General features: G+C 41.5%; 1 protein-coding gene across 4 annotated transcripts in view; it reads right to left on the reverse strand.

Annotated features, from left to right (window-relative positions):
• The window catches only part of cdh4 (cadherin 4, type 1, R-cadherin (retinal)), a 343,579-nt gene that overhangs the window by 192,245 nt on the left and 125,850 nt on the right, over window positions 1-25,484 (reverse strand). For 3 of the 4 annotated variants that reach the window (XM_070549450.1, XM_070549449.1, XM_070549452.1), the window contains exon 3: window positions 5,884-5,907. The exons of the other annotated variant lie outside the window; for it this stretch is intronic. In XM_070549450.1, coding sequence (XP_070405551.1) covers window positions 5,884-5,907 — 24 coding nt within the window. The remainder of the gene's footprint in view (window positions 1-5,883; window positions 5,908-25,484) is intronic. 4 annotated transcript variants of the gene reach the window in all.

A 25,484-nucleotide genomic window follows, 5' to 3' on the forward strand; every position in this document is an offset into this window, starting at 1 on the left:
CTTCCAAAGTGTTTCAGTTGATTCCTAAGACAGCCATGACAGTGCCACTTAATGCACAACTTTTGCTTGTTGAAACTTTTATGGGCCAAAACAAGCACATGTAGAGATTTTTGAGACTTGAAGTTGCAATTAAATCACTATTTGTATGCATGTGTTGCAAAATCTAAGTATACAAAGTGTTGCAGAATAGTTTTGTTGTTAAATTTAGCTACTTTTCACATCATCAACTTTTTTTTTTGTGCTTATAACAATTCAAAGGACAAATTAGGAAACTTTTAGAGGAAACATTCTCACTAATTCCAGCAATAATTTATTTCCATTACTGGAACTCTCTGCTCCCAGTTTCCCTGGGCTGTGGGTGTTGGTGACAAATTGTGAACATCAATCTTGAGGGAGCTGAAAAATAATTGCAATGGTTCTCAATTTCCTTACATAAGTCACAAGACGTATTTGGTGTGTAGAATTTTTAACAAATACAACATTTGTGGACAAAAAATGCAACAAAATGTCATTGCAGGTTTGGATCACTTCTCCATGCAGTGTGAGTTGTGAGATGTGAGTGAGATGTGCAATAATTAAAATTCAAGCCTGAGAAGGGTTGGATTTTGCAAATAAAATTAAAGCAATTTAACACCTCAAATCTAAAATCCAGATAGAAATTTTGCACAGCAGTTGAATGAGTCTCACAGTTTGTTTGCAAGTTCGTCATATGTCATTGAAGCCAACCAAAACAGGAGCCCCATGGTGGTTCCATTACTCGTTTTACAAGCCCACTCCATGTACATGGACTTTTTCCTGGCTAAAAAATGAAAAAAAAATCTAAGATTGTTTTTAGATTTGTTTTGTATGAATGAAAAGACTAAACAAAACAACAACAAAAAAATTAAATAAAAACATGCATCTTCAAAAATGGAAGAGAGTTAACGTTTGGTAAGTCTTTAAGTTCACAGTCCCCAAACAAATGTGATTTATGACATCACATATGCTAAAAGTTATAAGATGCACACACCTAAACTATATATTCATTGTGACCGATTGCGAAAAAAGTGAATCATTTGATTTAAATATTACAGTGAAAGTCCCATAGTCATCATCACACACAGGTGAAATTCACCTCCGCATTTGACCCATCCCCATGGGGAGGGGCGGTGAGCTTCAGCTGTGGTTGCTCTCGGGAAGTATTTGGTGGTTTAACCCCCAAATCTAACCTAGTAAAGCTGAGTGCCAAGCAGGGAGGCGTTGTGTCTCGTTGGTAAAGTATTTGGTATGATCCAACCGGGAATCGAACCCCAATCTCCCAGACCCAGGGTGGACACCCTACCACTAGGTCACTGAGCTGGGAACACATCATGCAAAAGTCACCTTTTGTATATTTTGTGCTGCCACGTGGGTCCCTACTTCCTCTAAAAACACTCCAATTTCAAAGAAACCTGTCCATCCATTTTCTGTCAATGTTTGGTTTTAGGAAATATGTGCCTAAAACAAGTCATTTTAAAAAAGCCCCCATTTGTGATGTCACAAATGGGCAAAGTACAATAGGACCACCTCCCACGTGCAAAAAAGAGCTGCTGCTGGAGGAGCAGCAGCTCTACTTTGAGTCCTTCCTGCAAACTTGAGCTTCTCAGCTTATAGCAGCCTGAGTGAGGGATAGGTGGATGTGGCCAGCAACAGCTTGTTTTGTAAAATAGTCAAGAATAAAACAGCTGAAAATCACTTTATTTAAAAGGAATTTTGTGCAAAGAACTTCATGAACATTCTTTGTGTCAGCCAGGGAACTAAGAAACATCTCACAAAATGTCCCCTTTAAAATCAATTTTTGGGAAAATTTAGGAACCTCTAAATTAACTTATTAGGTCATACCAGTTTGTTTGTTGTGGACAATAAACAGAAGTTTTTAGTAGTGATGTGTCGGTCGCCAACAAACTGGCTCTAAGAGCCGGCTCTTTGAAGTGAATGACGGGAGCTGGCTCGTCATTCGGAGCCGTCCCCTCCCCTCTTGCTTTGGTGAAAGCGTGTCCAGACAGTCCACACACAGAGCAGTAGGGGCGGGGAAGAGGGAGGATCAGACTCAGACACACAGCAGAGCACATGCGGGTGGAGGGAGATGAGAGGGAATGAGGAGAAGGAAAAAGGCGAGCGAGAGGGAGGAGAGCGCGATGAAGATGGTGAGAAAATGAGCGCCAGCAGTCGGAAAGTGGAGATTTCTTTAAGTGTTCAGTTATTAAATCCGTAGAAATGATACATATTTGATATATAGCATTTTTTTACATTAGTAAATCGTTTTACACATAGTTTTGCATTATTTTGGTTATAAATGGACTCTACGCAACAAAAAAATCTGAGGAGCCACTTGGGAGCCGAAAGAGCCGGCTCTTTTTGGTGAGCTGGACAAAAGAACCGGCTCTCTAAAAAGAGCCGTAATTCCCATCACTATTTTTTTTTAGCAGTCACTGCAGGGTTTGACAGCCAAATCTCGTTTTCCAAACTTCTGTTACTGATGCTAGCAGCACAGATATTATATAGAATATGAGGCATATCCTTGGATCAGCTCTCTGTGTTATTCATCACTGATATCAGATGTACAGACGGAGTAACTTTGAAGATCCGGTCTTGTTAATTAAACTGTTAAAAATGCAGCTGCTCAACTCAGAATCCCAGTATCTGATATGAATCTTAATGACCTCTTAAAAGCAAAATGAAACGAAAAACATTTGCTGCAGAGCTGAGCTGAAAATCAGCAGTCAGTCCAGATTCCACCATAACACAAGTCCGCTGTGTTTTGGCCAAGACAGAGGGAAGGGGGCTTCCAGTCGGGTTGATAGGGTTGAACAATTTGCACGGCTGGCCGAAAGACTATAATCAATCTGGAGATTATAGATAAGGGCACTAAAACCAGCCAAGCGCAGCTTTTTCTCTTATCGCAATTACACCTTGCCCTCCCGCCTCAGGTACAGCCAATTAGGCTGGGAGAGGATGAGCCAGCAGCCACTTGATGTGGAGGAGAGCTATCAGACACTCCCCATCCTTGCTGAGGGAGTGGACAGAGCTTGTTACCAGGAAGACACAAAGAAAAATGGCTCAAGTAGGTGTCATGATCACTGCTGGTAGACTGTCATGTTTGAGTTCTTATGAAGCTGCATGTATCTTTGAAAACCAGCCCTGACTGATGATTCTGGTGAATCAGGAGCGCATCTTACCGCTGACTGATCCATAAAGGAAACAAGGGCAGAGAGTCATTGCTCTAACATTGCTCCCTCTCACTTCCTTGCTAATCCCTGATTACGTACCCCATTGTTCTGCCTTTTCTTGTGGAACATCATCCATATTATGCAACTACTCATCTCTGCAGAAAAAGGAACATAAGGAAAGAGAGGCAGTGCATCTGTTTTAATCTGGGAGCAGAAAGGAGGTTAAGAAAGGCACAAAAGAATTTCAAATCAAAGGATAACATTCAGAATTAATATAAATTTGTGTCTTTTGTGACTTCTTGTCTCCTGACTCTTCTTCAGCCCTAGCCAGGATGGGAAAAAATAATGACACTGTTGCTAGCTTGGCAATGAAAAATTGATCACACAGCTTCACAGTGTTGTGTATCATCGTCTCCTCAAACAGCAAATGGAGGTTACCCAGGCGAGCGCGCGCACACACACACACACACGCACACACACACACACACACACACACACACACACACACACACACACACACACACACACACACACACACACACACACACACACACACACACACACACACACACACACACACACACACACACACAAACACAACTAGAGTACTTGATCTGAACTGAGACTTTACACTTCCCTACCTCCTGCTCCTTTGATGCTTCAAAAGGCAGACACACAGCATCTGGCTATTTGTCTTCACTGAGTGATGCCACCGCATTGACGGTTTGCCTCTAACCATGGATGCTTACAGGGCAGAGTGTGTTGAGCCAGATCATTTCTTGTGTCGATGTCATACCAACACCTGGCACAGCAACACTGCTGTGAAAAAGCATTTGCCCTATTTGAGATTTCCTCTGTTTTCTGTAACACCTTAAATATTTTCGATCAGCAAACAAATTCAAACATCACATGAAGATAACCTGAGTAAATACAAAATGCAGCTTTCAAATGATGATTCCAGCAATCCAAGCCCACCTGGCTCTCTGTGAGGAAGTAATTGCCCCCTTGTTAAATCATTATTTAATGATGACTAACCACATCATTTGGAAAGTTAAGTCCAGAGCCAAACCCACACCTGATTACTGCCAGACTTGAATAGAATAGAACTGGTCTGATAAACACAAAATAAGCAAAAGGACCCCAGAAACCAGTGCATCATGCCCCGATCTAAAGGAAGAACAAAAAGACCAATCTTAGATTTACCCCATAATTTTTTGACAATCTCCAAAACGTTTTGAAAAGTATTCCATGGACTGCCAATAAAAATGGAGGAGCTTTTTGGAAGGTGTGAGTCTAGTAATATCTAAACTAACATCAGACCAAGAGTCAAACATGGCAGTGGTAGTGTGATGGTCTGGGGCTGCTTTGCTGCTTCAGGATCTGGACCACTGGCTGTAAATGGTAAATGGCCTGTAACTACATAGCACTTTCTATAGATCTAGAACCCTCCAAGGTGCTTCACAACACAATCAGTCATTCACCCACACACACACACATTCACACAATGGTGATGATGAGCTATACAATGTAGCCACACTGGCGCCACCGGTCCCTCTGACCACCATCAGCAGGCAAGGTGGGTTAAGTGTTTTGCTCAAGGACATAAAAGCAGCATTTTCTGCTGGGAGCTGGGATCAAACCCACAACTGTCTCATTACTGGACAATCCACTCTACCTCCTGAGTTACTGCTGTCTGATGGAAGCATGAATTTTGCTCCTCGAGAATTTTTTTCCAAGATTCTATCCTTTCACCCAAAGCAGGACATCCATGCTAGAAAACCCTACCTGGTGCTTAAATAAAAGAGTATGGGTAAATTCCTCCACAGCAAAGCAATCACAAACATATGATTTCATTGTTAATGGGGACAAAGACGGAAGGAATTTGTGAGGGAGCATTTTTATTTCTAGAACTGAAAAGAGCCTAATGTGGACAACTCAGGTCTAGAACAGTTACCTGGGTGAAGGACAGTCGCATGCAAATTATAGACACAAACAAAGGCAGCACAGCAGATGGACTTTCTCTTTCAGCTGTTTGATGAAGGGATTAAAGTGTTTTCCCCGGCACAGGAAGCCAGCAACGACAGCTCAACACGCAGGAATCAAACTAGACGAGAGGCGACCATGGCGATGGAAAGCATCCACCCTTCGTTTAGACCACATGGAGATGAGCTCCATTAATGTTTAAAGGAGACAACGTTAAAAATGGGCTCCCTCTCGGCTTGTTATTGAATACTATTGGAGTCAAAAGGGGGTAAATTGACTAAGTAGGTCGAGGCAAAACACACGCAGAGAAAATATGCTAAACCCAAATTCTGATTGGCCACATGGGTTTGCGGATGCTGCTTTCATAATTGCCGTCACTTGATGCTTCTGCTCTCCTCGTTTCAACATTTGCTGTGACATACAATGTGGCGGAGAGGAAAAACAGCTTCCTGTAGATGCAAATGATGTTTTGCAGTTTGGCACTCCCGCCCTTCCCGCTGAGACGACAGCACGTGAGAACAGTTCCTTCCACATGAACGCAAACAGCCGTCACGCTGCTGTTGCTGTTGGTGGAGTTCATACACACACACACACACACACACACACACACACACACACACACACACACACACACACACACACACACACACACACACACACACACACACACGGATGGCTGTAAAGCGAATGAGGGCGAGACAGAGTTACGTACCACACTCGCTGGACAGGGTGGTGTCTGTTGGAAAGAGGGAGAGAGAGAGAAGAGGGGAGGGGAGGGGGGAAGGAGAAAAGATGATCAGAATATAGGTTTCAGGAGAAAAAATAAAAAAAAACAGGCATTGCAATAACAAAGACACAGGTAGGTGAGAGGACACAGCAGATCAATTTCTGAGGATTAATGGAAAGTCACAAGCGATAGCGGGACAGTGACATAACCAGAACGTACGGCTACTATTGCAGAAGATTTGCTGTCACAGCTTTGTAGTCGCTTGCATTTGTCTTTGTCTATTATCAAGGCAAAACCATTTAAACCGAATACGATTTGTTTTCTCCTTTCTACTTCTTGTCGTTGCCTCCAGCGGTGGGATTCATCATTATCTTCAAACACCTGATGTGATGTCTGTATTGCTCTTATGTTTCCTCGGTAAAATCCAGGAAAGGAAAGTGGTGGGTTAGTTCAGATGCACAAACTTCTGTTTTTGTCCTGGAAGGTTCAGACAATAGCACCACAGTTTAGTGTCAAACAGAAGAAAGGCAGCGGGGAAGGCTGCTATTATCCTGGTTGTTGTGACCTCCTCGTGTCATCTGGAGGTTGTTTGAACTGATCCAAACCAATCAGCATGACCTTTTTTACACTCATTGTTCATGTTTTAATACAAGAACACTTTTAGATAATAAACAGTGAATCAATGCATAAATGTAGGATGATGCACAGTTTCTATCTATTAATTTTCTTTTATTTATTCAAAATTGGTTTGTGAGAAGTTGAGGAATCCTCCTCACCAGTGGCACTCCGTACTTCCCCTCGGGAGGAACCGAAATGGTTCCCAGGCCTTTCCTAAGGTCTCAGGTCTACTGATGAAAACCTCCAGAGGAAGGCAACAATGAGACAGATGCCTGAACCACCTGAGCTGACTCCTTTTGATGTGGTTGAGTGGTAGATAATTTGTTTTGCTCCCTTAGACATGACCTGGGGCATGTCTCCATTTTGTATCTGTCCAGTATAAAAGTAGCTTGTTCTTTCCACTATCAGTGGTTGATTCACCTGTTCTGCAGCTCATCAAGCTCTGCAGAAGCCTGCTAATCACCTGCTGATTAAAACCAGGTGTGATGATGCAGGGTTGAAACTAAAATATGCTGGATAGCGGCCCTTGATGGACCAGGGTTCCCCACCCCTGATATAGGGTAAGACATGTGATGCACACAGACCTTGGCAAATTCTCTCGATACTGATCCACAGTTATATCAGATGATGTCAGCAGACGACGAGTCACTTTTTAGAGACCATCCAAAGAGTCCCATTTTTATGCTTGTACTATTTCTCGTCTTTTCACATATAAATCAAGTTAAAATTGAAACACTGCCTCATGGTTTTTATTGAAGTACTGCTGTGTTAAAGTTAACATGAGTTATCGTAGCTGGAGTGCTCACCGATCCTCACAAGATCCTCACCATATCTTTAAGGCTAAGCCTGGCTTCCCTACAGAGGGAGCACCATTTGGCCGCCCATATCCAGGATCGTGTTCTTGACCTAGTGATCGTGACCTGCACCTAGTCTGTGGGACAGTCAGTGATTCTAGCTCAGCAGAGCGTAGAGTTTGTTTCATTGGTGCTGCCAAGTATGGTGGGGCACCACCATGAAAAGACCAGAAGACATGGCACAGAATTTTAAACTTAGCCCGAAAACCTACAGGGAGCCAGTGTAATGAATCCAGCACAGGAGTGATGTGTGCTGATTTTCTCGTCCCGGTCAGGAATCTGGCTGCCAAATTCTGAACCAATTGTAGACGTTTCAGTGCTGCCTGACTCAGCCCAGCATATAATGCATTGCAATAATCAAGCTGGATAAAACAAATGCATGGAGCACTCCAGATGCGCTCAAGACAGCATGGGCTTGATTATAGTTAGCCATCGTACCAGTCAATCCAAAGCTTTGCCTCGGCTGAGTTTTCACCTTGACCGACTGGAGCAAAGCCCTGATTCCAGAAGAGGATGTCTTGATCTACTGGCCTGTGTACCCACAGGATTTCCCATAAAATTATCTTGTTTTAGCTTCCTGGATGGCCTCTGTTAGGATAATTAGCTTTTGCAGGACTAATGAGAAAACACCAAGCTCAAATGCAGGCAAGAAGCTCCCCTGAGACCTATGTGTAATCTGAACCCTGATAATAACAATGCTTTTTGTGTGTGTTTGTTTTGGGTTAAGCCCTATGACTAGTTGAGCAACTAGCTTAACAGAACTGCTAAATTTCCTTCAATTGTCGACGGGGTTATGACCTCTCATGGTAGATAATTAGGTTCTACTGAACATAGCTTGTAACTTGATCTAGTGATCAAACTACGATCTGTTGGGTGGTGATCGAAATACAAAAACACAAAAGCTATAAATAAAACAGGCACCTGCAGCTAATAAGAGACAGACCCAACAAGCCTTTAACAATCAAACATGCAGAATAAGTTTCTTTGTGCTTGAACATACAGTTTAAAATGCTGCTAGAAGTACTACGGTAAATGTAATAGCATCCATAGTTTCTATGATAATGTACATGAACTAGTGAGGCTGATTCTATTTTAAATTAATGTTTTCTCTATTGTTCTATTATGCTTTTTAATCTTGTTAGTTCTCAGAGCGGTTGTGTTGCTAACTGGTGCGATCGGCGAAAGGCACACGTGCCAGCGAGCTGTGCTCTTTTCTTTTTCCTCCACCCACATCTTTTCATAAATCCCTTTAATTATATCAGAAAATCTCTGCAACTTTTCAACATGTTTACAAGAAAACAAACACGGCAATTTCTAAAAGAGAGTTTTTCTTGCAGACAGTCTGGCTGTCTCTATTCCCCTTTACCATGTACGCAGGCACCCCCACTCCATCCCAACAGAACTTTGCTTCGCACATGTTCAATTATTCATCTCCCTCTGTCAAGAATTCAGCCATGCTAGCACTTGCCAATATCCCCCCACAATTTGGCAGACAGGCTCATATTTGGCATATGGTGGACAGCAGTGCTGCTTTTCCTTCCCTCCTCAGTTGGCCTCCTGGCATATACAAGGAGAACAGTAGCACATGCCAACACACACATATATGTGCACAGTTACACACACACACTAACCCTCAAACTCTCTAAGCCGCTAGTAATTGGCCTTAACCTCCTTCCAACAGGTTTCAAGGTATTCAGCAAAACATAATTGTGCTTCAGTAACCAAAACAGGAACAGAAAACAACAAAAGGACTACAAATGGGAAAATAATGAAAGAAATATTAATTTAGTCTTTATTACATATTAGGCTTTGCATATGAATGCACATATAATGACTTTTCTTTTTGCCTTTCCTCCTAAATTGAATAACAAACTGTATTTCATGATTATATTTTGTCTGATTTCACATCTTGGCAGTTGTGTTTTGGTGGAATATCAACCAGAACAGTCTCTGGTTTGTTCAGAAAGTTTATTTTAGTTGAAAGTTTTTAAGCTAATGACGAAACTGCAAAGCTGCAAAAACTGGAAAGTTTCAAGTCTGCAGTTACCAGTTCAAGTAACCAGTCTTACCCCTTCTTTCCACCGGAGCCGTCAGCAGCGCGAGTCAGCCGCGTCTCAGGAGCAGCATGTCGCGGCCCTTACGCGCCGGTTTCTACGCGCGACACCTCTGAAACGGGTCAAGTTCGACATTTTTGGGGAAGGAAAGACAGGAAATTGGACGTAGAAACGGAGCTAAGCTCCCGAGATTTTCAGAATAAAGAATGCACTGCCTTCCAATTGCTTTACTTTAAAAAAAGTTACTAACTGTGCGGCCCCGTGAGAAGTTATCACCTAGCTAGCGGTCTCCTTTGTTTTTCAGGTCCGTTTTGGCGATTATAAAACGGACAGAACATAAAACACAAACCATGTTGTAGTTTTCTCCTGCTTGTTGTTGTGTTTACTGACGAAGTCACTCGTGTGACTTCGTGCTCTGTCGGTGACAGCTGCTCTCCTGCTGCTTCGCGTCTCGTGGGAAGGGCCAAGCAGCAGCTTGCATGAGCAAGACGTGCTGCTGCAGTAACTTGCTAGCCTGGCAAGCCAGACTAAATAAATGTATTATTTAAACGTATTCAAACTTTGCAAAGCAAGAATTTGGTCTAGTTCACTAGGCTAGTAACATGCTGCTGACGGCTCCGGTGGAAAGAAGGGGTCAGCTTAATGCAAATCTGAAGACATTAAAACATTTCACTTTCAGGTATTAGTGTGTGCATATAATAACATAATGTTTTCTTCTCAGTGAATTTATTTTTTAAGTGATTCATATAACAGCCAGTGGGAAAGATCTAAAGTTGAAGCTAGACCAAAGGTTTGCTTAGGCTCCACTTACAAAAAAAGGCATGTGGATTAATTGACTGCAGCTTGGCTATTTGGACCCGCTGCATTAGTTTTAATTTGGCTCTTCAGTGGTTGCGAGTTATTAGTTTCCGTGCAGGCAGAAATAAGAAAACATTGTCCTGTCAAGTTAGACTTAAACTGTGTAAAGAACACTTTTGTATCCAACAGAAAACATTTTAACCCAACTAAGGCAAAATTGTCAGAAAAACATAATTGCAGCAAAAGGCTTTTTAAAGTCATTTTTCTTGAGATATGTGTGGCATTCTTCCTCCAATTGTCATCTTTGCACTCTAATGAAGAGCTTCTGATTGCCATTTTTATCCTTGTCTGAACCACATTCAACAAAATCAAACTACTGAAAGAAATTAAACAAATAAAGTCATGATTCGGTCTCCTACACGTAATAAACTTAGCTAAACACCCGCAAGTACTAGTTTGACAGTTATTTAAAAATATTCTCTCTGAGAAAGATAAACCGATTTCAAGATGTTTGGTAGCTTTAGCTTTTTTAATGAAAGTTATAAAACCTGATTTGATGTAATTGGGAAGAAAAATGCTTATTTAGTTTTTCAGAAATATAAACATTTACATAAGTCTTGAAAATGCACACACAAACACACACACACACACACACACACACACACACACACACACAAACACACACAGCACACGTGGAATGATAAGAGCACATCTGTTTGCATGCAGATGCGTCCTTATGCCAAATCTTCTAGTTGCCCTCAGGATGACTAATATCCAGTGAGCAATTTTGGCTAATAAATAATACATTTAAGAGTCTAATCAAATTTTACAAATGAGTATGTCTAGAAAACTATTAATCAGAGAACGAGCGTGTATTTACAAATATAACACTGGCACAAACAATCAATTATTCATAAAGTGAATACTGGGTAAGTGGGCTTCTTCCCGGGTGAAATGCCGCCATAATTGGAGTGGGACTACAGGAGTGTTTGCTCGTGTGTCTAACTGCGTGTGTATTGTAGGAGCCTATGTGCCTTTCTGCGTGCTAATGCACACACACACACACACACACACACACACACACACACACACACACACACACACACACACACACACACACACACACACACTAATACTTCTCCCCATGCACCAAAGTTCCCCCAAACACGACAAGAGCAGACAGCGACGGCTCATTACTGCCTAATGAGTTGTCTGATTAGTGCTGAATATGAAAGCCTTATTGTCAGGCATTGTATGTTTATTCTGATTAATTATTATATGGAAGTGATTGAATCAAGTTGCGACAACATGGAGCATTAGTGTGTCACCATAGTGGGGCTCTTGTGGACATTTTAGATTCAAGTAAAGTTTGGCTGCTGTCGACCGAGGTTATATCCCAGACTAACCGATGTGTATAATTATGTTGCAGTCAATGCTTCAAACTCACATTTCAGCTTTCAGACTTCCACCTGCAGATGCTGATGCCCACTAATGACCAGCAGCCTTTCTCCAGACAGGTGGCTGAAAGGGCTTCTCTTCGTTTGTGCTCATTTGTGGGTCTTTTTCGACATTTGTTCACAGAATAATGAGAAAAATATCTATAACAGGCCAACATGGAATTCATAGGTCTGCAAAATACTTAATGTGTGTGTGTGTATCTGATGGTTGTTATGTGTTTTGTGGGATATGTGGAGGTGTGAAATGAGTGTGCAAGCTGCAGGTCAATATGTTTTAACTATGAATCAAATGGCTAAAAGTAACACTCATAGTTTATCTTGTAAACACGATTGTAATAAATACTGTTGCTGTATTGGGATTTTAAATTAAAACGAAGCTAGTTCTTGTAGTGTTATTTCATAAGCCTACATGGAATTTAATGTGTTTTTTTAACAAGCACAAATGAAGCAAAACATTGCATTTCTGGTGTATTCAGGGGTCAACTCCAACAGGAATTTCCTAATATCTCTGCCAAAATATTTAGAAATCCTGTGTTGACTCTTGTTCTGCTGAACTGAGGATGCTAATGTCAAGATGACAGCCCATCACCTCCACCAAAAACGGATGAAGGATAAACAATCCATCACATGCACACCTTGTGACAGTTAGAGGAAGTAACGGCCACAAAGTTTGTTTGTTTTGTCATACATATGAACAGACAATGCTAACTTCACAAATAGGGAGAGTTTGCACAAAGCTGAGTGTTGAACTTCTGACCTCCTTGTTGAGCAAGATTATTAACAGCATTACTGCCATATGGTCCAATTAAATATTTCCCTATAGCACAAATAATGTACAGTGGGAGGAAACCAGAGTTCCTGAAGACAGCCCACACAGGCTCAAACTGGGAATTTCCTCGCTGCTTGACAACAAGTCTAACCACCACGCAGAGGTCTTTAATGACCACGCACTACCCAGTGCAATTAATTTACCAACACAATTATACACAAGCGTAGATGTAAATGTAACAAATGTCCAGATTCTAAATGGAAAAAGAGGTGCTGATACGAAGCAAACACACTGAAAGAGCACCAGTGACACAAACACACACTTCCTCTGTAGTAAGCCACGACTCCCTAATGACCAAGCAAAAAATAAATAAACTCCATGTTTAGTGTGTATTCCAAAATTACATATTAACAGAGAGCTTGCTGAGCACCACTGGTTATGATTTAAAGAGATAAATACTTTTTGGGCTTTGACCCACATTTATTTCTCCCTTATGATATTTGGCATGCTAGCAATATGTGAGTGGGTTTAGCTGCGGGTTATGGGATGATTTACGACCGAGGCCAGTGCACCGGGAGATATAAAACCCCTTCTTTCCTGACCGCCTTAGCGATAACAGCGGGGTTTAGCTTCAGTAAAGATGCTACTGTCGGGTTTGACCACCCTCCTCAGGGTTTACAGCCGCTTAGAGATTGACACAAACATTAATTACCACACAGTTTAATGCCTCAGTTTTCATGACGACAATTTGCATAAACTCCAGATTATCTAAGGAGAGAACAGATTGAGATACATTGCAATCCCTTACTCTCTTGAAAATAAGCCCAACACTACAAGAGAAACATGGTCACAGTGTTTGTGGAAAAGGCTTCGAGGCACCAGTGTCTCGTAAATGTGACCAGCTGAGAGATCAGTGCACCACTCCGAGAGTCGCCTCAGGAATGCACACACATGCAGGGGAAGACATTTGGAATATAGTCTGGTGTCAAGAAGGGCAGCAAAGAAGCCACGTCTCTCCAAGAAAACCATCAAGGACAAATGGCTTCTCTAATCATTACATGAAAAAGAAAATGTAGTGGAAGAAAGCTGCTCAGTTTATATTATGAATGTTTCTTATCCTGCATCTCCTGCACTGTAACTGAAGTGCTCTACAAATAAAGCTTTGGACCACCTTTAATTTTGAAGATTTTACTCGTGTTCATGACTTGTGGTCAAAATCTAAAATTTGAACAATTGCCCGTTATGCTGGATATACAACCCACACATTTACCAAATGATTGCTCTTCCATTTCGGGATATTGAGAACTACTGCCATTAAACAAATTATAAGAAATTGGAAACAACATATATCTTCTGTGAGAAGAAATGTGTATGAACAGAAAAGTCAAAGTCAAACAACTCAAACTTGAGATGGGAGGGTTTTGATGACGTTTCTTCAGAGACAATAACTGACATTATCCATTATTAATCCCCTAAGTGCAGAATTTAAACATAATGGTCAAATATTTGTAGCATGTTGAAGCCTTTTGCAGAGCAGATGCCATAGTGGGTCCTGTCTTCTTGTGGACTGTTGTCACAAATTCAAGTCAAACTACTTCTGAGCTGTAAAGCAGCCAGATGGAACATCAGGATTAGTACATTCATTAAAAACCTGTCATATTCAGTCATATTCATGTCTACTGCCCTTTAGTGGAATATCTACAGGTTGCAAGAGCCAATGTTATTTCTTTGTTATATTTTTACAATAAAAATGTCATCACATAGTTGTTTCACTACAATAGCTAACAAATAGTGCAGTTTTAAAATGTCTGTTTCCTAATCTACAATTTAAATTGTTGGTGTTGTGCAGAAGTAGAGAAACACTGTCTCTTAAATCAATTAAATGATATTGATGCACACAGCAAAGTCTGATAATGAAGCAAAAATGTACTGGTATTTTAGGCAAACAGTCATAAAATTTGTGTTTAATAATATTACTTTTTTATTGAAAGAACAAAAGATGATTTTTGTTTAAAAGGAAACTGTAAATCTAATCTGAAGCATAAACACCAAAAGAAACATCATGATGTTTGGTTATAAACCTGCTTTATGTGACCTCGGTTCATAATAACCAAGCCCCCCACTCCCACCTCCACCTCCAGTAGTTATATTACATGTTCTCACTCATTGTGTCTGTCATTGCAACATATGAAATCCCAAATGTGTTCAATCATTTGCACACATGAAAAATATTCTGCAACTTAACAGGTTTTTTTTTACAATCTGGCCCCAAAACACATGGCTTATGTTTCCTAATTTTCTCTTATAGTCTGAACAGAGTGCAATAATTGTCTGTCAACCTTAAGAACTAAATTAGTCCCATGGAGTAGAAAGCTGTAAGACCCTTCACATCAGATGAATCCAGCTTGTAACAAGCTATTTGTACTTTCTCTCAGCTGACAACGAGTCACTTTCCCTGAAGGATTGTGTATTTAATGGGGTGACTCAACCTTAATGTTAATGTACTGTAGGTAGCAGCTAATTAATTGCTGCAGCCTACTGGGTGGTTTCATTTTTGCATGTAAACATCTCACAAGTAAGGACATTTGACATGTGTGGATAAACAATGGCTTTATTTATTTATTAGTTGATTTTTCCCCCAACATCCAAAAAGTGTTCATGTTGGGTCAAAAGCAGAAGCACTCACCACTGAATGATAAATGTCCGTGAATGTCAGTGTGGATCGCAGAAGTCTGGACAAGCGCAACATCAAAGAGAGAGAAAAATGAAGGGAGGTGTGCATGTGTGTGTCAGTGAGGAGGAGGGTGTGTCCCTACTGTGATGAACTGGTGCTGACACAGCCAGATGTTTAGTTAAAATGCAGATCTCCAACGTGGGAAGAAGGGAGGAGCTGACATGCGCTTCGGGGCTTTAGACAGCCGAGTGCCTCCCTGTAGCTGCCGTGGATCTCTGTGGGGTGTGTGTGTGTGTGTGTGTGAGCAATCAGCTGGAAACTCACACATGTTGCCATGACTGTGTGTGTGTGTGTGCATGTGTGCATGTATGCATGTGTGCCTGTGTGTAACATAGTACATTAAAAATATGTCTGAACAAAGACCTCCCGTCGCCGTTTGCTCTTTGCGCTCCGTCAGAACAGACTGCTCAAGTTTGCACAAACTTGATCTCTCTCTCTCTCTCTCTCTCTCTCTCTCTCTCTCTCTCTCTCTCTCTCTCACACACACACACACACACAAACACACACACACACACACACACACAGACAGACATACACACTGCTGACTCAACGCCTCTACAGCCACATAGTCTGATGTTGCTGTTTGGTAGAGAGCAGCTGCAAACAGCTGCATCGAGTGAATGTGATCACATTACCAACTGAGCCTGTCATCTTCAGCAGCAGCACTATCATCATCTTCATCATCCCTGTCATCTCGTCAGCTCATTTGTGCCTGCTGCTGCTGTAAGCTGCGATGGAGCTTGTGACAGAATGACAAGCAACTGAGCTTAATGACATCAATCATGTTTTAAAATAATGTGCACTTGAGGATGGAGATGCAAAGAGGTGAAGAGGGATGGGTAAAAACAACGTGTGCTCTGCCGCCTGCCTTCCGCCGTGTTAATCTTTGTCCCAACCAGGCCAGATTAACACTTCGTTGTACCCTGGGCAACAATATTCAAGGGCCCCATCATCACGACCCAAGGATCACCATAATATGGCCACATACAGAATATTTTACTGTAGTAAATATACTCAATACTTGAATGCCTGACATCACGTAACCCGCTCAGGGTAACCTTTGACCCACCTTGTGTGGACTGACCAATGAGGAGAGAGTCTTAACTTGAGGCCCTCTCTTCATTGGTCAGTCTGCAAGAGACTGACTCTCAACTGATGTTCAAAGTCATAGGCAGCGAAGCGTCTCTGTGCAGCGCAAAAGCCCGGGTGGACAGTTTGTTTAATACAGGGTGATCATATTTCCATTTCCAAAAAAGAGGACAGGGGATCTGTGTCTATGATGTCACACTATGGCAACGCCACACAAACCATGTTGAGACCCTTTTTTTTTTGTAAGATCTAAATTAATATCAGATTCTGCCAATAAAAGGGCTCTAAAACAATTCATATGTAAATATTTAGCATATTTACTGCAAAATCAAAATTTTCTGCTTTAGTGCTGCAACAAGGTTTTATTAATAAGAAATTATTATACCTTTTGTTTTACTACAGCATTGGTACGCTTCCTGTGCACGATTATTAAGGATGCTTGTTTCAGCTGTGAGATTAGACGATAGGATCAATGAAAACATAAGTTGTCACACACTCCATGGAAACTTTCAGAGAATCCACAAATAGTGGCTTTCAAATGGTTTTGTTACTTTTTGCAAGTTTAGAAAAGCAGCAGATGAGACAGCGTGTCTGATAATTTAGTTTTTCATCTGATAATATTAGAACATGCCAGTGATGTCTGAGGGGCTTTTACAAACACTGTATAACTAACACTCCTGGACAGGGTATGGATTACACAGAGGCTTATGGGGAGCCCAGTTATGGGGGGGGGGGGGGGGGGGGGAATTTTGAAGGTGATCTGAATTGTATCAGATGTATAAATATGACATGTGTATAACTTATTGTTTTATACAGGTAAAAATGTGTAGTGGAGATAAAACTACCTACATTTTACTTTGTTTTCTTGTTTTTATTTAACTATTTCCTGTCCTGTCTGTCTCTCATCTTCCTGCATCTGTTCTAAACTCTCCAGAAAAACTGCTGCCTGGATTCTTACCGTTTCACCTCACCAGTTACTTTTGAGCAGATCAAAGGGATCTCCTGACCGCAAAGCGGAGAGCGCGTTTCGATGCTGCGTCAGTGAGGTGAAATCACCGCAGCACAGGTGATGATCTCCGCAGTAACAGAGCGCTTCAAGCACAAATAAGACAGAAAGTAGAGAACATGTGCGGACATGAACGATCATGTGTTAATTATAGTTTTTTGGTTGCGCCACTTTGAGAATGGACCGTGCGCTGGACGCAGCAGTCTGGATCACTGCGCAACAGCGTGCTGTGCCGCTCTCTGTGCTCTCTGCTCAAAAAAGTCCATAAATTATGTAATATAGGTAGAAAATGTTTTTCCGGCTCCCCTGGATGTGTAGGATATACTGCTCCCCCATAATTCAATCCCTGTTCCTGGATGAAAAGCCGGACATTTTCATCTACAAGAACCCCCAGTCCGGACGCCCGGACAGAGAGTGAAAAGTGGACATGTCTGGGGAAAATGGGACGTACGGTCACCCTAGTCCTCATAAAGCGGGAAATTACAGATACAGTATTTTGCTCGTGTCCTTGCTGCCCTGGGCCCTTTAGAGTTCGTGGGCCCTGGGTAATTGCCCAGTTGCCCATATGGTTAATCCGGCCTTGGTCCCAACCTATCTGCTGCTGTGGAAACTAGACATACAAGGTGTCAGAATTCATAAATGTCTGACATTAAAGACTGTGAGGGATGGTTGGGGAGATCAACATTTAAGTGCACTTATTAGGCAAAGGTGGTAAGCAGGCCTCAAAAAACACCTAATAAACTTATGGTGTGGACTTTTTTCTATTTCTGTTGCAAAATATCTGTTAAATGTCAAAAATGCATTTTAAAAATGCTAAATAAATAAATTAAAATATTGTTTCTCCAATAAAAATTGAACTGCTCCACTGTCTCCTACATGCTGCGTTATGGTATATTCTGTAACAGCTTCATCCTTTAAGTGTCACATGTCACCAGCTAAAGGCGGGGGAGACCCTGAACAGGTCAACAGTTCCACACTAAGTCACATGTAGAGAAAAACCAACCACACTCAGACCATAGTGACAATTTTAAATTACCAATAAACGTAGCGTGAATGCTATTGGCGTGGCTTGTGTCTGTGTGTGAGAGCAAAAGCTGCAGTATTTGAAGGAAATTATGCATGTATGGAGAAAAAATGTGCAATGAGGCCAAGACCACAGTACGGTGTAACCTACGACCTTCTGTCTTCTACACAACTATGCCACCATGCAACCCAACATTGATGCATCGAATATAAAGAGTTACGAGAAGGTGACACTTGCAGAAGCTACCTTGACAGCGTTGCTAATGCTAAGCTATGCCCATCTCCTTCCACTCCATGGGTCCCCTACTGTCAGCAAATATGAATAAGATTCTATGGGGGAATAAATGATCCCATTTTATATGTGTCATGGATTTCACATATGTTAGCGGACTCCAACTGCTCGTCTCACCAAATCGACGTCTTCAAACCAGACAAGGAGAAGAAGAAGAAAATAGCTGTGAGTTTAGTGAGATACACATACTTCTTCCAGGACAAATTTACAATAATTAAATAATGAATATTTGTTCAGAAGACTCAATTCACTCCATATCAATAAATAGTATGGTGCTTGGACTAATTACAATGAAAGTTTCTAAATTTTGGAAATACCAAATAAAAGTGTTTCAAGCATTCATTGGAACACCCAGATGTCAATAATTCTGTTATTCTTAAGCAAAACACTCCAAATATCCTGAAGAACAATAGACACAAAAGTCTATTGAAAGTATTTTCAGTTTAATAATAAACATCAGAAAAAGTTAAAGCTTTTAAACTTTTTGAATGTGAATATTTAATTTGATCATTCAAAACCCAATGAGCAGGAACAATATAATCACAGCAATTCTATTGCACATATCTGCAAAAACACTTTAAAAGTTAAGAAAAGCCCTTCTGATATATAAAATGTGTCTTTTCTTGACAGAGAAGAATTTAACTATGCATATCTGCCATGCATTTTTACTCAAGCCAATAAATGCTGAAACATCCACTTAAGTCTTAAATAGCAGAATCTCTGACATCCAAACCAACTACCACGCTTCTTACTGAAACACTAAACTTAACAAGTGAACCTCAATCTATTTACATTAAAAAAATGGTAATGGTAATTAAATGGAATTGAAAATGAAACTTTTAAACTAAAGATCAATTTTGGTTGGAAACTAAAACTCATTTCTCTTATCTTTTGGTTTTTACCTTCAGGAGTCACCACCTCATCTGTCTCAATTTAGTCCTATGGCAATCAAGACGTTCATGTTGCAAAAACAACAACAGTGAACCACGAGTGTTTTTAATTAAAGCTAAAAAAAATGGTGGAAAGTAGGGGGCCCCATGTTTTGGGCCCTGGGCCTCAAAAGGACCACATCCAGTTACTTCCTGTGGATTCACAGAGGTAGGGCGGAGATGAGGGTAAAGGCAGATCCATATGCTGCAGGAACAGCTTCTCTCTGCCGTGCATTAGAAGATTTGGAGAAAAAAAAATTAGAACAAGGGGAAATAGTTTTCAAGCTGTTATGATTAAAAAAGAGGAGCACCCACACCTCCGCAGCAGACGAGCCGTCTCCTTTCATTTGATCCTCGTCAGCTTTTCACCTCCCCTCCCTCCTAACTCATCTCCCTGCAACCCCATTTAATCATTAAGTCTAGCAAAGAGCACTGCTGTCTGCTCGGCAAGTAACAAAACCACCCTTCATATCCCCTAGCTTCTAATGACAACCAACAGCTAAAGGGTACTGTGAAGTATTTCACATCCACCTGGGACTCATCCTTGCAGTCATATCTGCCTGATGTGTGACGGTAAGGAAGTGGCTTAAGGCTGCCATCAATCCCTTAGGTGTCTATTTGATGATCCCCACATGGGAATACTTCACGGCAAGTCCTAGCTACCTGCCCCACTATTTTAACAATCTCCCCTGGGCCTGTTGGAGCTCTATTATGTGTCTTCTGGAGGATGCATTACGAAGTGCATGTCGAATCAGAGACGGTGCTTTGTCTAAGTCCCTGCTTCGTTACATCTTTCTTCACTCTGGTTGGCACGTAGGTGTAAACAAAGAGCTGATCACTCAAACATAAAGCAGCACAATGAAGAGTAAGAACAGGTGAGTGTTGGATTTCAGCTGGACTGAAGAGCGCTTTCTGTCTGGTAGGGTCTTTGATCTTGACACACGAGGACAAAGTGTTCAAGTTGCTCACTGGATAGAGATTTATAAGTAGACATGGCATTTCAGCAGCAGCAGTTTGGAGTTCAAAGTCTTCATAGAGCTGTGAAATGTCTGTTTTGTTTTCTTCCTTAAGCTTTCATTTAGAGTCTGCAGTTGGACAACAAAAATCACAGAGCCCTCCACATATCCTCTAGGTGTCTTTTTGCTTCCTGGAGACACCAAATACCAGCACATTCTGGAGTTTATGTTACTAAGACTATTGGTTATTTCAAGAGACATTTAGACATTTAGATTTAATGATTTTAAATCTCTTTTTAAGACAGATCTTTGGTTTCTGAACTTCAACTTGCTGTTTCTTTGCAGACATTTTCTGTGATCACAGAAATTTTTGACATTTTTCTACTAAAATGTCGACATTTTATTGATACACTTTGTAATAAAACATTGTTTTGGTGAGAAAATGTGCTCCAATCACAAAACACAGAATTTCAAAAAAGGAAAGGAAAAACAAGAATTTGGGGAAATAGATTTCTCATACACCTCCCAGCCAAACAGAAAGTCCCCCCCCTGGATTTAACTAAGCAAATAGGTAAGAGCCTCTTATTGGATAATTACTTCAGCTAGCAACTAGCTATTTAACAACCAGTGCAATGAGTTGCTTCTCATTTCTTCAAAAACCATGTGGAAAGACACATCTGGTGGTCGTGGAAAAGATGCTAGTCTGTGTGAGAAGAGTCAGATTATTGGTATGCATCAAGCAGAGATTGCAGAAATGACTAAAATTTGGTTAAGGACTGTCCAAGTGGAAGGATAGTGGGGTCCCATCATCTTTAAGGAAGGAATGTGGCCGAAAAAAATCCCTGAATGATGTTGATGAAGTTTGGTAAAACCACATCTAAGAAAGACAACAGTAGAACTCACAGCTATGATTAACAGTGGAAGTAGGAGCATTTCCACAAGCACAAAGTAAAGGTAACTCAAGGGATTGGGAGTGAACAGCTGTGAAGCCATAAGAAAACCACTAATCAGTGAGGCAACCTGGAAATAACGGCTTCAATTTGCCAGGGAGCATAAAGATTGGACTCTGGAGCAATGCAAGAAGGTCATGTGGTCTGATACGTCCAAATGGATCCTGATCCAGAACAGAGGGGGATGAAGTGATGCACCCATCATGCCTAGAGCCTACAGTGCACGCCTGTGGTGGCAGTGGTATGATCTGGGGTTGATGCAGGTGGTCAGGTCTAGGTTCAGCAACAGGATGTGCTCCAAAAACGAGGTCAGCTAACTACCTGAATGTACTGAATGACCAGATTATTCCATCTTCCCTGGTGGCACGGGTATATTCCAAGATGACAACACCAAGATTCATCAGGCTCAAATAGTGAAACACACATGGATTGGCCACCACAGAATCCAGACCTTAACCCCAAAATTCCACTACCTCCGCTCCGCTCTGGCAAGAACTCCGCAGCAAAATCAGTCCCGTTGTAGTCAATCAGAGCTGTTTCACTACTGCGGCTGTGCGGCGCAGTGCGTCGCCCACCGTTTCGCCATCCGGCAAAAATAGGATCGATTCTATTTTTGCTGGACGCCAGAGCACCTCCGCAGTCAATGGACAGAAATCACTACTGCCCAACAGGAAAAGGAGCAAGCACAACTTCCGTTATTTCACAATAAATCGATAAACAAAAAGCGTTTTTTTTTTTTGTTTCACATGCACAGGTTTAACAAGTTTTAACAACTATCAATGGCGGCTGAACTTTAAATGCACAAAAGTAAGCCATAAATACAGTTTCCACTATCAAAGCAGTCACCCTTTGTTGATCCAAACACTGCTGATCTCTCAACACAAATGATGGGCAGACTAAACAGTTCATTTCGATGCTTCTCCCACACAACGGGTGTTTGGATCTAACTTCCGCGTTTATTGCTTGGACTGTATCGCAAGATCTCGAAAATCCCGTGCATGCATGTTTGCGCACCTCAGGTCTCCGCACCGGAGCGGAGCCGTTGTAGAGCGGGTACCAGTAAAAACTGAGTTCGGAAGCGAGCGGCTGCGGAAGGCGGGGGCAGAGCGGAGGTAGTGGAATTTTGGGGTAACCCCATGGTGAATCTTTGGGATGTGCTGGAGAAGGCTTTGTGCACCGGTCAGACTCTACCATTATCAATGCAAGATCCTGGAGACACATTATTGCAACACTGGATGGAAATAAATCTGGCGACATTGCAGAAGCTTATGGAAACAATGCTACAGAGAATGTGTGTCGTAATCAAAGCTAAAGGTGGTCCAACACAATATTAGAGTGTGTGACCTTATTTTTTTTGGACAGGCAACGCATCCAACTGCTAAACTAGTACACCAAGAAGTCCTGAGACAGAAACAGAAAGATAATTCTAACATGTTGGACAAAAAAGACTGAGACCAAAGGATTTAAGGCAAGAACCAATTAAATAAAAATGTAAGTACATTCCATAAGTCGCTCCATAGAGAGTTGGGTGTTAATCATTTGCAAAATGGTCTCATAACAATCCAACTAATTGTGAGAAAATAGGTCTCTTAGGATGTTGACTTTTGTTCTGGAAACTGAGACACTCAGAAGGTCAGAGAGAGCACTTAGAGAGGCTGCATGGAGACACTAAGTGGACAGAGAACACGTTTATCTCTTGTGAGGGAACACTTTAGGGCATTTTCCTTTTAGCACTTCCTGTCACCTTCCAGCATGCTTAAGTTCTGTGTGTGTGTGTGTGTGTGTGTGTGTGTGTGTGTGTGTGTGTGTGTGTGTGTGTGTGTGTGTGTGTGTGTGTGTGTGTGTGTGTGTGTGTGTGTGTGTGTGTGTGTGTGTGTGTGTGTGTGAAGAGCAAATTACTTACAGGTTCAGTAGGAATGATGCCCAATTAGTCTTAAGATAGGGCTGTGCAGTGCAGCAGTGGTTAGAGCTGTTGCCTTGCAGCGAGAAGGTCCTGGGTTCGCTTACCAGCCTGGGATCTTTCTGCATGGAGTTTGCATGTTCTCCCTGTGCATGCGTGGGTTCTCTCCGGGTACTCCGGCTTCCTCCCACAGTCCAAAAACATGACTGTTAGGTTGATTGGTCTGTCCAAATTGTCCTTAGGTGTGAGTGTGTGTGTGTGATTGTTTGTCCTGTGTGTCTCTGTGTTGCCCTGCGATGGACTGGCTCCCTGCTCTCTGTCCAGGGTGTACCCCGCCTGATTGCCCATTGACCGCTGGAGATGGCACCCCCCCGCGACCCCACGTGGACAAGCGGGTTCAGAAAATGAATGAATGGATGGATTATTATTCTTGTAGCGTGATGAATTGTCCATTTCTGACCTAAAAGGCCCTGCTCTATTTGCTCTGCCCAAGCAAAACCATAAGTTTCTGACACAAGCCTAATCTACAAGATCTGGGCCAAGGCCACTCATGCTCTGTGCTCGTATCTAAACTGTTGCCTCTCCGGACATGCACAAGAAAGAAGAAAGAAGACGAAGAACCCTTCTCTTTAAATAATAATTAAATAATGTCTGTTTGTCCAAATAATCATGTGAAGCTAATGTTCAATCAATCTGTGAAATGGCAATATTAATTACTTGATATTATAATCCTATGATAGTATATAATAAGTAATATAACTTTAAATATTTACACGACTGATCACACGTAATGCTGAGTCACATGACACATTTCCTTTTTCTGATCCAATCAGAACCTTCCAGATCTGACGCGAGGCGTGGTTTTGATGGTGCTTATACCATCCCCTTTTTTGTGTCAAATCCTGATTCCTGGTGCCTATCTCCAGCGGACAATGGGCAATCAGGTGGGGGGCACCCTGGACAGGGAGCCAGTCCATCGCAGGGCAACACAGAGACACACAATCACACACACACACTCAGACCTAAGGACAATTTAGACAGACCAATTAACCTAACAGTCATGTTTTTGGACTGTGGGAGGAAGCCGGAGTACCCGGAGAGAACCCACGCATGCACAGGGAGAACATGCAAACTCCATGCAGAAAGATCCCAGGCTGGTAAGCGAACCCAGGACCTTCTCGCTGCAAGGCAACAGCTCTAACCACTGAGCCACTGTGCATCCCTTAATAATAATAATAATAGTAATAATAATAGTAATAATAATAGTAATAATAATAGTAATAATAATAATTATTATTATTTTATTATTATTATTATTATTATTATTATTATTATTATTATCAGTTGCATTTAATGATAAAACCACAGTAACAATTTATTAAAAATCCAGAAAAATTGGAGAACTATACATTTTTTTTTTTTTACATTTTTGAAAAATAATTCATTGTTTGTTGTTGTTTATGTTCAGGAAACTCTCAACTATTTTTGTTTTCTATTAAGTATAAATGTGCTCACATCCCTTTCCTATAACAGGGAGTTAAATTTAAAAAGGAACCAACAAGTTAAACTAATAAAACGTCTCATTCCAAATGTCACACCCAGACCTTTCCAAAGCTTTGCCCACCTCCAAGTTCCCATTCGTGCAACTACTTTTGTTTTGGAAAGCTTCTAAAGTCTCATCATAAGTCTTTAATAGAGGTCAAAAATATTTGGACCTTTATAGAGGTTTTAAACATATGTAGTTAACTTTTACTACAACTATATAAAGCTCACCAAAGATTTAAGCAGTGGGCCAATAAATAAAAGTTGTATTAGTTAAATTTCAAACCTGCTGAAATGTTGCCATGATGACCTCTCTCTAGCTGAGTCAGAAGGCGAAGCTCTCGATTTATTGGTCGATCTACCTTTTTACCCTCACCTATGGTCACGAGCTTTGGGTAGTGACCAAAAGAACGAGATTGCGGATACAAGCGGCCAAAATGAGTTTTCTCCACAGACTGGCTGGACTCTCCCTTAGAGATGCAGTGAGAAGCTCAGTCATTCGAGAGGGGCTCGGGGTAGATTCGCTGCTCCTCCACATCGAAAGGAGCCAGTTTAGGTGGCTCGGGCATCTGGTCAGGATGCCTCCTGGACGCCTCCCTGGTGAGGTTTTCCAGG

This window comes from Nothobranchius furzeri, chromosome 3, assembly GCF_043380555.1.
Source record: "Nothobranchius furzeri strain GRZ-AD chromosome 3, NfurGRZ-RIMD1, whole genome shotgun sequence".
Classification (NCBI taxonomy): domain Eukaryota; kingdom Metazoa; phylum Chordata; class Actinopteri; order Cyprinodontiformes; family Nothobranchiidae; genus Nothobranchius; species Nothobranchius furzeri.